The sequence below is a fragment of the Tarenaya hassleriana genome, unplaced genomic scaffold (genome assembly GCF_000463585.1).
Source record: "Tarenaya hassleriana unplaced genomic scaffold, ASM46358v1 Cleome36, whole genome shotgun sequence".
NCBI lineage: Eukaryota > Viridiplantae > Streptophyta > Magnoliopsida > Brassicales > Cleomaceae > Tarenaya > Tarenaya hassleriana.
The window spans coordinates 546,921-559,386 of NW_010966665.1; the positions used below are offsets into that span (position 1 = coordinate 546,921).

Genomic DNA, 12,466 nt, shown 5'->3' on the forward strand with positions numbered 1-12,466 from the left:
AAATATCTTCACTATTTATAAAAAGAAAAAATTCTTTTTTTTATAAAGAAGAAAAAGTGCTTGGGGCTTGAGAACAGAAAACCGAAGGGGGAGAGACCAAAGAGAAGATTCGAGGTTTTTCCATTTGCACTGAAATTGCTTGCTGCTCTTCGGATTTGCTGTCTCCGTCTCAGTTTTGCTTGGAATCTCTGTCTTCGCTTAGGTCGCAGGCATGCACGCCCCAGTTCTTGTCCTCAGTGAGTGTTTTTCCTTCTCTAGATCTCGTGTCTTCGATCTATTTCGGGGATTGTGTAGTTTAGTTTCTAGTATGTGACTTGGCCATTCGTGTAATGTCTCAGAGGATTCGTTGAAGCGTGAATCTGGAACCAAGGTTCATTATGCTAATATTCAGGCTTCGAAGGTAATGTTCGGTTCTGATTCTTCTGCTCCTTTCGTTTCTCTGTTTCGATCATGGCTTCAATGGAGTGTGATGGGCTCCATTCTCTCAGGCCGTGGCGGATATCATCCGTACCACACTGGGTCCTCGTTCGATGCTGAAGATGCTTCTTGATGCTGGAGGAGGTAGGGTTTTTCTTCCGACGCTCCCTTGCCTTATTAGTGTTTTCCGTCTTTGTGTGGGAGGCTTTCGATCTCATAAGAGACGTCATTAGGGTTTATACATTCTGGAATATCGTTGCTGTGATTATGCTCCATCTTTTCAGAGTCTCTCTGTTTCAGTGAATCAGATTCTGAGTTAGCTTAGCTCCACATACCTCTTAGTGTATGAGCCTATGAGGGTTCTGCTTGTCTTGCGGTTCTCAGCCTCAAAACTTATGTCTGGTTGTATCTGCTAAAACGTTTGCGTTATGTATCTTCACAGGTATTGTTGTTACCAACGATGGAAATGCCATTCTGCGTGAACTAGATCTTGCTCATCCTGCAGCTAAGGTAGTATTTTTGCCCTCTCTGCCCCTCATTCAAGCTGTTTTTGATTCTTATTTTAACAATCTATTTATCATGGCTGCGATTGCAGTCAATGATTGAGTTGAGCCGCACACAAGATGAAGAAGTTGGCGATGGGACAACATCTGTTATCGTGCTGGGTATGGACCCTCCCTCTTAATCTTTGCAAAACACGTTTGATTACCAATTGCTTAGTTTGGATCAATGTTTCACTAATCATAGCTGTAGTGAGAACAACTCTATTGGGTGGCTGTTTTGCATGGGGAATTACAATATTCCCTTCTCAGGCATCATTATACATGAAACAATTTTAGAACTTCTTAATATTGCATGTCTGCTGCTATGTGGTCTGAGCGTGTAATTCGGCACATAAACACCTAGCGCCGAAGAACAATCTGTTTGACATGCATTAGTTCTGAATGCATCATGTTTCCTGTTTTTTGTACTCATGGTAATTTTTCTTCCCCAATAGCCGGTGAAATGTTACATGTTGCTCAAGCTTTTATCGAGAAGAGTTACCATCCAACAATCATATGTTATGCCGAGGTATGCTTCCGCCATGGATTGCTCATCATTTTTACTAGAAATTATGTTGTTTTTAGTCTAAATAATGTTCTTTGCTGCAGCTTACAATAAGGCTCTTGAGGATGCTATTGCTGTTCTTGACAAAATTGCAATGTCAATTGATGTTAATGACCGTAAGTCTGAAACTAGCTTGGTGCAGCTACTTGTTCATGCCGGTCTTTGGCTTTTTCTTTTATGGTGATACTGATGAAATTTTTTATGATTGCAGGAGCAACGATGCTGGGACTAGTCAAGAGCTGCATAGGGACAAAGTTCACCAGCCAATTCGGAGATCTAATTGCTGTGAGTATTTCAATTACTGTGGCATTTTTTTAAGCTTGTATTATCTGTTGTGATTTTACCATATATGGTGTATCCATTTATATAAATATGTAGAACATATGCAAGATTAATACAATAACAAGTTATCAATTTCTGTACAGAACTTTGCCCTCCTTTCCTTTTCTAGCGATGCTCTCTTTTGTAGGATGAGTTATAATATGGCTTACTGTACTCATATTAGTTTGCATGATTACCTGGTTCTAGGATTTGGCTATTGATGCCACAACCACTGTCGGTGTTGATCTTGGGCAAGGATTGAGGGAGGTGGATATAAAAAAGTACATTAAAGTTGAGAAGGTCCCTGGTGGTCAGCTGGAGGACTCTAAGGTTCTGAGAGGAGTGATGATTAACAAAGATGTGGTTGCTCCTGGTAAAATGAAAAGAAAGATTGTCAATCCACGTATTGTTCTTCTTGATTGTCCCCTCGAGTACAAGAAAGGTGAAAACCAAACCAATGCCGAGTTGGTTAGAGAGGAGGATTGGGAGGTGCTGTTGAAGATGGAAGAGGAATACATCGAGAACATTTGCATGCAAATATTGAAGTTCAAACCTGATTTAGTGATTACAGAGAAGGGACTTAGCGACTTGGCATGTCATTATTTCAGTAAAGCCGGGGTTAGTGCACTACGGAGGTTGAGGAAGACAGATAACAACAGGATCGCTAAGGCATGTGGGGCAGTGATTGTGAACAGACCCGATGAACTGCAGGAGTCTGATGTCGGTACTGGGGCTGGCTTGTTCGAGGTCAGGAAAATAGGGGACAAGTTTTTCGCCTTTATCGTTGATTGCATAGAACCGAAAGCATGTACAGTACTCCTAAGGGGACCGAGTAAAGATCTGCTCAACGAAGTGGAAAGAAATCTACAGGTGCATGAATGGTTTTTCCTTAAAACTTAGATATCAGGGAGCTGTTGTCATCGTAGCTAATACATTATATTCTGACTGCAGGATGCCATGTCTGTTGCAAGAAACATTATCAAGAACCCGAAGCTTGTTCCTGGCGGTGGAGCCACAGAACTAACAGTTTCTGCCACTTTGAAACAGAAGAGTTCGACGATTGAAGGCATAGAGAAGGTTGGTTAGATTTCTTCCTTGCCTATACCCTTGAAAGCTGAATCGGGTGCCTAAGAGATGATGATTTTACTTGATTGTTGTTTGGAACCAGTGGCCATATGAAGCAGCTGCTATAGCATTCGAGGCTATTCCTCGAACATTGGCTCAGAATTGCGGGGTTAACGTAATACGAACTATGACTGCCTTACAAGGAAAGGTAACGTCTTCTAAGAAGTTATCCTCTTTTCTATTTCTCTATGCATAACACACTGGCTGATAAAGAAAGAAAAAAAAAATCTCTTCTTTCGGGGAATGGTACAGCATGCTAATGGTGAAAATGCGTGGGTTGGCATTGATGGGAACTCTGGCGCCATCGTCGACATGAAAGAAAGCAAGGTAAGGTCGAAACTTCGAAAATGATGGAGCTTTCTCACGATCATAGGGTGATTAGTGATAATGGTGGTTGTTGTTTATCACGAGGGCAGATATGGGACGCGTACAATGTGAAGGCGCAAACGTTCAAGACGGCGATAGAAGCGGCGTGCATGCTCCTGAGGATAGACGATATAGTGAGTGGGATCAAGAAGAAGCAATCTCCCGGACAAGCTCCTCCCTCTAAGCCTACTGTCGAAACCGAGGCAGACGCTGACGGCGAGCAAATACTTCCCGACTAAGCCCCAAACAAAACAAAACATGTTTTTTTTTTTGTGTAACTGGGGCCCACAATGTCATCAAATTTTGCATTGACCAAAGTCGGAAACTTTATAAAAAAGGACGAATTGGGTATCCATCTACTGGTATAGTTGCTGATGTGATGTACTTGGAATTTGCTGGACTGTTATAGCGAGCTGCCATGGCTGCCGCCTCTTGCCGGGTTTTAGGGCACAATGTAAGGGGCTCTTATGTAGATCGGTAATGTTTTTTTTTTTTACACTAACTACTTCCTCTGTTTCTTCTTTTCTTGATTACAACCGTATGCTCTACAAGTAAAGACATGAGTTCTAATGTTTTTTTTTTTTTTTTTTTTTTTTTTTTTTTAAAAATTGATGTGATGTACTTGGAATTTGCTGGACTGTTATAGCGAGCTGCCATGGCTGCCGCCTCTTGCCGGGTTTTAGGGCACAATGTAAGGGGCTCTTATGTAGATCGGTAATGTTTTTTTTTTTTACACTAACTACTTCCTCTGTTTCTTCTTTTCTTGATTACAACCGTATGCTCTACAAGTAAAGACATGAGTTCTAATGTTTTTTTTTTTTTTTTTTTTTTGTGTTCTGAAAAATGTAAGACAGAGATCCAATTTGGTCTTAACTTTCTTACTAGCTTTTGAACTAAAACTGAAACGGTAGTTTGTCTTGGGAACAACCATGGAGTTCCATTACAGACACAACTTTAAACTTATACCCAAAAAAAAAAAAAGCGAAGAAGCGTAACGGCAGAAAGACAGCAAGATTTTTCAGTCGTAGATCTTCTCGACGTCGACGTCGCGGTGGAGATCGTCTTCAGGGAGCATGAACCTTTTCCAGAACCAGTGAGGTTTCCAGACACGATCCCTCATCATGTCGATGGGGACACCTTTGGTCTCCGGGACGAAAAACATGGCGAAAAGTCCCATGACGAGGATCCAGCTGCTGAAGAAGAAGAAGATGCCGGATCTCATGTTGCATAGCATGGACAGGAAGGCTTGAGCTATTAGGAAAGTGAAGAACATGTTGCAGGAGACAGCGAAGGCGAACCCTGCAGTTCTTGTCTCCAGTGGGAAGGTCTCGCTCGGTATGAGCCACCCGAGTGGACCCCATGACCAGGCGAATCCCATAACGAACAGCAATACGCATATCACCACCACCAGCGCTTCCACGCGCCCTAACGATCCCGTGATTTCCAGATTCTTCGCCAGAATGATTCCGATGATTGTCTGCAACACACGCAGATACAGGTTCAGACAAGAGGGTTTCATTGTATTTTGTCCGAAGAATACTTGATCATGAAATCTCGGATTTGGTGGGTAATAAGAGTGGTTAGTTTCTGGATCAAAAACCCATTAAAAAGAAACGATTTTTCGTGTATTTTCTGACGAGAATCGATGGTTTCACAGAAGAGAAATGGAGGAGGAGAACAGAAATGGACCTGGCAGATGAACATGTGAACAGCGGATTCAAGCAACAGAATCCTCCGACCGGTTTTGTCCACCAGATAGATCCCGACGAAAGTGGAAAGAACGTTGATCGAGCCGGTGATGACCGCCGAGAGCAGCGCGGCGTCGTTCCCAAACCCAACGGTCTGAAACAGAACAGGAGCGTAGAACATGATGGCGTTGATCCCTGTGAACTGCTGAAACAGCTGAAGCAGCATTCCAATGACGAATGGAGGTCGGCTCGCTGGCTTCATCAGCTTCCTGTAAGGGTCCTTGACCTGTCTGGCCAGCTCACAGGCTCTGACGATCGATTCAAACTCTTCTTCAACGTCTTCCACTCCTCTGATCTTCCTTAGCGTGGCTTTCCCTTCTTCCACTCTGTTTCTCTCGATCAGACTGGTCGGCGTCTCGCAGATCACGAGCGAGCCGACACCTAGGATGACCGACGGCACGGCCGCGCCCCCGAGCGCGATCCGCCATCCGTTCGGGTGGACGTTTGACGTGAAGTAGTTCACTAAGTTGGCGATGAGGATTCCGATCGTGACCATGAGCTGGAAGCATATGTTCAGGCCTCCTCTGAGTTTGGCTGGAGCGATTTCCGATAGGAACAGAGGAACCGCCTGCAGATATTTTCGAAAACCCGATAAACGTTATATGAGTATCGAAACACGTGTGCGAATCTGGACGAACCCTTTTTCACCTGATTGCCGAAACCGACACCGAAGCCGAGAAAGATCCGGCCGAAGATGAGGATGACGATGTTGTTGGCGGCGGTCGTGAGGGCGACGCCGAGCAAGAAGAAGAAGGAGGCGAATTGCATGGTGGGTCGGCGTCCGAGCTTGGAACAGACAATGGAGGCGAGGAAACTGGCGACGAGGGCGGCGAGGTAGAGAGATGAAGTGAACAACTGCAGGAACTGGTTGTCGTATTTGCAGTAGTTGTTCTCATGCGCGTGTTGTTTCCTCTCGTACACCTCGTGGAAGAACTTCTTCAAGAAATCGTCCATGGCCGTCACTCCTCCTGCGCAATCCAAATCTCCGTCATCATCACCGCCATTATCGAATCTCGTAACGAAATCCATAAGGGTCGATACCCTCTTTCGGAGAGTTGATCAGTTACAGAAAAAGGCTCACAGATCTACGAGTGTGTTGATCCGAAAGGCAAGAAAAACGGATACGAAGATACGAACCAGAGATTCCGATGTCATAACCGAAGATCAATCCACCGACGGCGGAAATGATGACGCAGAGGAAGACGTAGGCCGTCATCTTGGCCTCGAACTCCGGAGCTTTGCCTCCGCCGCTCACGACAACCGCGGGCATTTTTATTAACTCGCACCTTTCAGACAGCGCACGAAAACAGAGTGAAGCAACAGAGAGAGAGAGAGAGTCTTTTGGCTTGTTTAAGAGACGATGGTCACAAATTTATACAAGATTTGGATCTTGATGTTATGCACAATGTCTAAATATGGTCAAGTGTTTCACAAAACAGGCAAGGAGGGAGGGAGACTCGGAGTTTGAATGGTGAGTAAATTAATATGACTTTCCCGCAAAAAAAATATATATTAATATTAATTTATTATTGCCTTTAATAATCAATGCGGTTTCCTTATTTATACGACTTCTTGGTAAGTTTTTTAATTGTTAATTAGCCTCAAGATTATTAACTCTCTTGTTCATCGTCTCTCTCTCTCTCTCTCTACACATATATATATATATATAGAGAGAGAGAAGCTTAATTAGTCAGTAGATCAGATTAGGACAGAAACAAAGATTAAATTAACAGAGGATTAAACGATTTTTATGTTACAACAGCAGCAACAACAGGGCAATCTCGCAAGAGTAGAGAGACCGTCTCCATCGCCGGCGGCTTGGTCGGCGTCCTTCGCCGGATAAGTTTGCCGGTGGAGGAATCCTGCGTCAGCAGCAGCGGCGGCGGCGGAGGAGGAAGTAGTATGCCTTCCATGGAAGAATTGATTGCAGACTGGATGATATTACTTCATGCGTCTTATATTTCTTAGGTTGCATGAATGAACAGCCGATGATGATGATGATGATGAACACTGACATGGCAAAGCATGTGTTTGGTAAGAATATCCATGTACTCCATTTCCATTTAATAATCTACACAACACGTGGCATATCGCCATATCTATATATATATATATACATCCTTTATTGAAAGAAATGTGTAATTGACTAATTATCCAGTCTCTAATTAGTTAATTAACTGCCAACATAACCAAAACAGAGTGGTCCAAACGGTAATAGGGGGGAAACCTGCAGCTCAACGTGCCTACACGTAAATGACCTCTTTCCTTCGTTCGGTTCTGTTCGATTTCTTTTGAATTTAATTAAATTTAATTTTGTATTTCCAATAAGGGAATACTCGATAATAAATATAAAAACGTCGTATTAATTGGCTGTCGGTCCATTTTAGATCGAATACCAACTGTTATTCTGAGATTATTTACAAAGGAAAAAAGTGAGTTTAAATGCAATTTTTTTTTACAAGATATTATAAGCAGCGTGTCACTGTCAAGGCTCATAGGGCATCTAATCACAAAAAAATAAAAAAAAAATGTTACAAATAACACATGCATTTAAAGAATATGATACAAATCAGTCTCTCGAGTTGGAATGCGTTGAACCGGGCCTCTCAGCTGGGAGGCGGAGCCAACAACGGGTTACCAAAAGTCCTGGAGCACGACGGCAGTTTAGAGATATCTGTAGTATTAGATGGTCGGAGAGGGACCAAAGTTGGAGATACGGCAAGCGAACTTACCTAATTAAGCTCCAGTCCTGGTTTCCGAAGATTTCCCGGGATTTGGCCCGTCAGGTTATTGTTTTGCAAGAACCTGATAAAAACAGAAAGCTTAGATAGGATCAAGTTTCTGCAACTATGCGGCGGAAAGGCCTGCATATTGTAAAACACAAGAACGAAAACTCACAGTTCTCGCAAGCTCTGCATTTCTCCGAGGGATGGAGGGATGCTTCCGCTGAACCGATTGTTTTCCAAGCGCCTGTTGGATATGAAACATGATAGGGTTAGGGTTTAGGACTACCTGTTGAATCAATGGCTTACCGGTTATTTGGGACGATCAAATCAAAGCAACGACAACGTTATTGAAAGCGTTCAACTCACAATGACTCGAGCAATTTGAGTGAACTGAGGTCAGGTATGGGTCCTGACAGAGAGTTGCCCCCCAGCCAACTGTTCATAATACAAGACCGTGAATTGATATTCGATGTAGCCTAGAACCGATACGTCCACTGGTTTTGGGCACTTACACCGTAGACAATGCAGTTAAGTTGGCGATTTCAGGAGCCAGTGAACCCGAAAGGCCCATATTAGTCAAGTTCCTGCCGGCAAAAATGGTTCAGTAAAACACAAATGGCGAGTTGATAGAACGGATTGGTGTTAGTCTAGAGCACGGAAATATGCGGGTTTGAATCAGATTCATCTCACAGACTGATTATGCGAATACGGGGGCCTTCAGAACAGCTGACTCCAGTCCACGAATACCGCTGAGGAAGACAAGGATCGCCATTCCAATCAACCGGCGGGTTCTGAAGACTTTTTTTGATTGCATTCAGAGCAGTTGCTGCAGAAAACAAGAGAAAGATGATTCACCATCATGTAGTAGACACAAACAAAAGCCAATGCCTTTCGCTGTCTGTCCTACCATCTCGTACGTGGGTTCTGCCTTCGAGGGGAATCAACTCAAACATCTCACCACCATTGATGAGGGGACCAAGGTCTGAATCAGTGCTAGGGTTTAGGGTTAACATTGCAGTACCGTCAAGAGGCCATCGGCTCGAGAAGACAACCACACCTGCTGGAGTTACATTCAAACTCCTATAATAGGTTACACCATTAAGGGTTATGTCAAGGACAATGGATCCACCGGCCAATGAGTCAGAATCATGAGCAAAGTATAGCGCTATATAGTAATTCGACTTTGGTAAAGCTGCTGGAGGCCATATGAACTTTAGAGGCTGAAGCTGCGAAGCTTTAAAACCAGTGTTGTATATCCTCCATGGCGGAAGGTTCCAGAAACCAGAAGCCTCTACTCTCCTATTGTTCGGTATCGTGGAATTGAACGCGTAAGGCTCCCAAAATCTGTCAAACTGATCATATGGATACCTGAAAACATCAAGTTTCTCGATTTAATCAGTGCCCTTTGATCTACAAAATCCAAATCCATTTCATTCTCGGAGATCTGACATTCCAAATGTGTCGCTGTATCTGGGAATCTGCTAAAACCCTATGCAGAAACTTGTAAGGCATTGATTGATAACAACAGAAACAGAGAAAACTCACCGGATGAGCGATCCACTGTATCCGAATGCGTGCCTGGCGACGAGACGCAGCCCGAAACGGTTGAAATCGGTGGAATTGTAAAGAGAACCTTCCAATCTGACGATCTCCAAGGCAGAGATAAAGGGGTCAGAAGTGGTATAAGAATTAGCGGCAATGCAGACGCTCATTGACTTCCCCTGCGTCATGAAAACTCCTTCGTAATAAGACGCGAGGCCGTCGGCGTAATCCGCAGTGGTGTTGACGACGCTCCAAACGGTAGCGTCTGTGAAAGACCCTCGGAACCTTAGGCTGCACAATTGAATAAGAGGAAAAGCTAGGTTTGATGAGCAACCAGAAGGAAGAAAAGAATACTCTTATTCTCTGATAAATGTTGGTGTTTACAATGACTCGTACATATACTAAGAGAAACATAATAGGATAAGGAAACAGATTTGTACAGATTGGAAGTTTTCCTTATTGTGGGAACTGAGAATATATTAGCATATTCTCAGCCATTCAATCACGGATTCTCATATGAGAATTGCCCAACTCAGAGGCAAGATCATCGTCATTGACCTGTTCGTGTATCTCCATAGTGTCGACTCCAACATTCCCCCTCAAGATTGGACCTCGATTATCAATGAGGCCAATCTTGCCGAGGAGTTTATCCAGAATGTATGCGCCCGTAGCTTTGGTGAAGATGTCTGCGAGTTGTTCCGAGCTTTTGGTGTACTCAGTGGAGATGATCCCATGAACGATTTTTTCCCGAATGAGATGACAATCGACTTCTATGTGTTTCGTCCTCTCATGAAACACTGAGTTAGCTGCTATATACATCGCCGCTTGGTTGTCGCAGTGTAGAGGTATCGGGAGTGTAGGAGTAATCCCGAGGTCATCAAGGAGATGCTTTAACCAAATAATCTCGCATGTAGTGTTAGCCATTGCTCTATATTCTGCTTCTGCACTCGATCTTGAGACCACCGTTTGTTTTTTGCTTTTCCACGTCACTAAGTTTCCTCCAACGAATGTGCAGTAGCCCGTGGTTGATTTCCGATCGTTCTTGTCTCCAGCCCAATCTGCATCGCAGTATGCTGTGATCCCGACGTCATTGTTGCACTTCATCCATAGGCCTTTAGTTGGAGTTCCCTTGAGATACTTGAGAATTCGGTTCACCATGTTCCAGTGATCCTTGGTTGGCGAATGCATCCACTGGCTAACCTGGTTAACGGAGAAACAAATATCAGGCCTTGTAATAGTTAAATAAATTAACTTACCTACAACGCGCCGATAAAGTGTGACATCCGGGAAACATTCCCCCTCGCGTTGTTGTTTGTAGGCCGCCTCTAGTGGTGTTGTCACAGGTTTGGCCCCAAGTTTCCCTGTGTCGCGGAGTAAGTCGAGTACGTATTTTTGTTGTGAGAGGAACATGCCGTCCGAGGTGCGATGAAGTTCGATGCCAAGGAAATATGTAAGATGGCCGAGGTCCTTAATGTCGAAAGAACCTCGAAGAAACTGTTTTGCACTCTCGATGCCTAGTTTATCGCTCCCTGTAATCACAATATCGTCAACGTATACAAGAATAATAGTGATAAGAGAAGAATTATGGCAGAAAAATAAAGAATGATCAGCTTCCGATCGAGTAAATCCATGTGATACAAGAGCATCGTGAAGCTTCTTATACCACGCCCTTGGAGACTGTTTAAGACCATAAATCGCCTTAGTGAGCCGACAAACCTGATTTGAATCAGAAACAACGGGAAAACCGGGAGGAGGAGTCATATAAATCTCTTCCTCCAAATCACCTTGAAGGAATGCATTACGGACATCCATCTGCCATAAGTCCCAAGAGAGGTTAGTAGCTAACGAGACAATAACCCGAAAAGATTTAAGATTAGCAACCGGGGCGAAGGTATCGGTGTAATCTTCGCCATAGGTTTGCGTGAATCCCTTAGCTACCAAACGGGCCTTGTAACGCTCGATTTCTCCAGTGCTTCTGTATTTGATCTTGTACACCCACTTGCAACCCACAACGTTCTTGCCCGGCGGAAGCTGTGTGAGAGTCCAAGTGTTGTTCTTGGAGAGTGCTGTGAGTTCTTCCGCCATTGCATCACGCCAAACCTGGTGACGTGCCGCTTCGGCATATGTAGCGGGCTCCAAAAACTGATCAATAGAGCTGAGAACACATACAGCAGAGGATGTTAGAGCAGAATCAGACAGATAGTGCTGGATAGGATATTTCACCGAGAAACTAGGTGAAACATCAAGGTCGTGCACAGAACGAGTCAAGGCAGTCTTCTGTTGCTGATTCTCCTGCACTTTCCAGGTGGGTTTGAGCTGGCGAGTGCTGCGACGAAGAAAGGGGGCTGGGTCGACATCCACTACCAACGGAACAGAGTCATGCTCTGTAGCTGACGAAGATGCGACATCGATTCCGGCAACAGGAACTGTTTCCAGCGAAGAATCTGAGACAGCAACATCAGCGGGAGAAGGCAATTGACTCGCAACCGAGGCGGGCATCTGCTCAGAACCTTGCTGGGTTCCAGGAGATGGCGTTGATGAAGAACCTGCAGTGGACGAAGAAGGGCTTGACAACGGACTGTTAGTAACAGTGACATGTTGGGAACGAGTATGATCATGAATAGTATCAAGTAACAATTGAAGGGAGGAAACATAATCCTGTCGAGATGGAGCAAGCTCTACCATGGAATCGCGAGAGTCAACAGAATAGTAAGGGGAGTTTTCATCGAAAACAACATCTCGAGAGACATATAATCGGTTCGTAGGTGGATGATAGCACTTATATCCCTTTTGATCAGAGGGATAGCCCAGGAAGATGCAGCGCATGCTCTTAGCTTCGAGTTTATTACGGCTGTCATCTGCAATCAAAGGATAGCAAACACAACCGAAAACTCGGAATAGTGAAATATCAGCTTTGGTTTGTCGTAGTACCTCAAATGGAGACTCATCACGAAGGACTTTCGTGGGAAGTCGATTGATGACAAAACACGCAAGGGTGACAGCGTCGGACCAAAAAATCTTTGGAACATTCATGGAGAACATAATGGTACGAGCAACTTCGAGAAGATGTCGGTTCTTGCGTTCGGCCACTCCGTTTTGTTGAGGCGTGTAGGG

General features: G+C 44.2%; 3 protein-coding genes across 3 annotated transcripts in view; 1 reads left to right on the plus strand and 2 right to left on the minus strand.

Moving 5' to 3' along the window:
* Positions 1 to 64: 64 nt before the first annotated feature.
* On the plus strand, positions 65 to 3,910 carry LOC104822297 (T-complex protein 1 subunit gamma-like). Its single transcript, XM_019203539.1, has 13 exons — positions 65 to 236; positions 339 to 400; positions 489 to 561; positions 860 to 927; positions 1,013 to 1,082; positions 1,415 to 1,488; positions 1,580 to 1,640; positions 1,736 to 1,809; positions 2,053 to 2,715; positions 2,797 to 2,922; positions 3,014 to 3,118; positions 3,223 to 3,297; positions 3,387 to 3,910. The coding sequence occupies exons 1-13, from the start codon at positions 212 to 214 to the stop codon at positions 3,573 to 3,575; spliced, it is 1,665 nt and encodes a 554-aa protein (XP_019059084.1). The 5' UTR covers positions 65 to 211; the 3' UTR covers positions 3,576 to 3,910.
* A 343-nt stretch (positions 3,911 to 4,253) lies between these two features.
* Positions 4,254 to 6,517, minus strand: LOC104822298 (sugar transport protein 8-like). Its single transcript, XM_010553454.1, has 4 exons — positions 6,222 to 6,517; positions 5,733 to 6,052; positions 5,026 to 5,652; positions 4,254 to 4,813 (listed from the first exon to the last, which is right to left on the minus strand). Exons 1-4 carry the CDS (start codon positions 6,352 to 6,354, stop codon positions 4,355 to 4,357), a joined length of 1,539 nt encoding a protein of 512 aa, XP_010551756.1. The 5' UTR covers positions 6,355 to 6,517; the 3' UTR covers positions 4,254 to 4,354.
* A 910-nt stretch (positions 6,518 to 7,427) lies between these two features.
* LOC104822299 (probable LRR receptor-like serine/threonine-protein kinase At1g67720) overlaps positions 7,428 to 12,466 on the minus strand; it is a 7,083-nt gene continuing 2,044 nt past the window's right edge. The window contains exons 2-9 of the mRNA XM_010553455.1: positions 9,356 to 9,619; positions 8,718 to 9,178; positions 8,501 to 8,636; positions 8,323 to 8,394; positions 8,177 to 8,245; positions 7,983 to 8,054; positions 7,817 to 7,889; positions 7,428 to 7,730 (exon numbers count right to left, since the gene is read on the minus strand). Of these exons, the coding sequence (XP_010551757.1) occupies positions 7,817 to 7,889; positions 7,983 to 8,054; positions 8,177 to 8,245; positions 8,323 to 8,394; positions 8,501 to 8,636; positions 8,718 to 9,178; positions 9,356 to 9,540 (1,068 nt within the window). The 5' untranslated portion in view covers positions 9,541 to 9,619 and the 3' untranslated portion in view covers positions 7,428 to 7,730. The remainder of the gene's footprint in view (positions 7,731 to 7,816; positions 7,890 to 7,982; positions 8,055 to 8,176; positions 8,246 to 8,322; positions 8,395 to 8,500; positions 8,637 to 8,717; positions 9,179 to 9,355; positions 9,620 to 12,466) is intronic.

Excerpts from the sequence above, each read along its gene's own strand:
- LOC104822297 (XM_019203539.1), top strand. The coding sequence starts at position 212 with ATGCACGCCCCAGTTCTTGTCCTCA. Across the intron at positions 1,489-1,579 it reads CAATCATATGTTATGCCGAG|GCTCTTGAGGATGCTATTGC; the intron begins GTATGCTTCCGC and ends GCTTACAATAAG. Across the intron at positions 1,641-1,735 it reads GTCAATTGATGTTAATGACC|GAGCAACGATGCTGGGACTA; the intron begins GTAAGTCTGAAA and ends TTATGATTGCAG.
- LOC104822298 (XM_010553454.1), bottom strand. The coding sequence starts at position 6,354 with ATGCCCGCGGTTGTCGTGAGCGGCGGAGGCAAAGCTCCGGAGTTCGAG. Across the intron at positions 6,053-6,221 it reads TTATGACATCGGAATCTCTG|GAGGAGTGACGGCCATGGAC; the intron begins GTTCGTATCTTC and ends TGGATTGCGCAG. Across the intron at positions 4,814-5,025 it reads TTCACATGTTCATCTGCCAG|ACAATCATCGGAATCATTCT; the intron begins GTCCATTTCTGT and ends CGTGTGTTGCAG.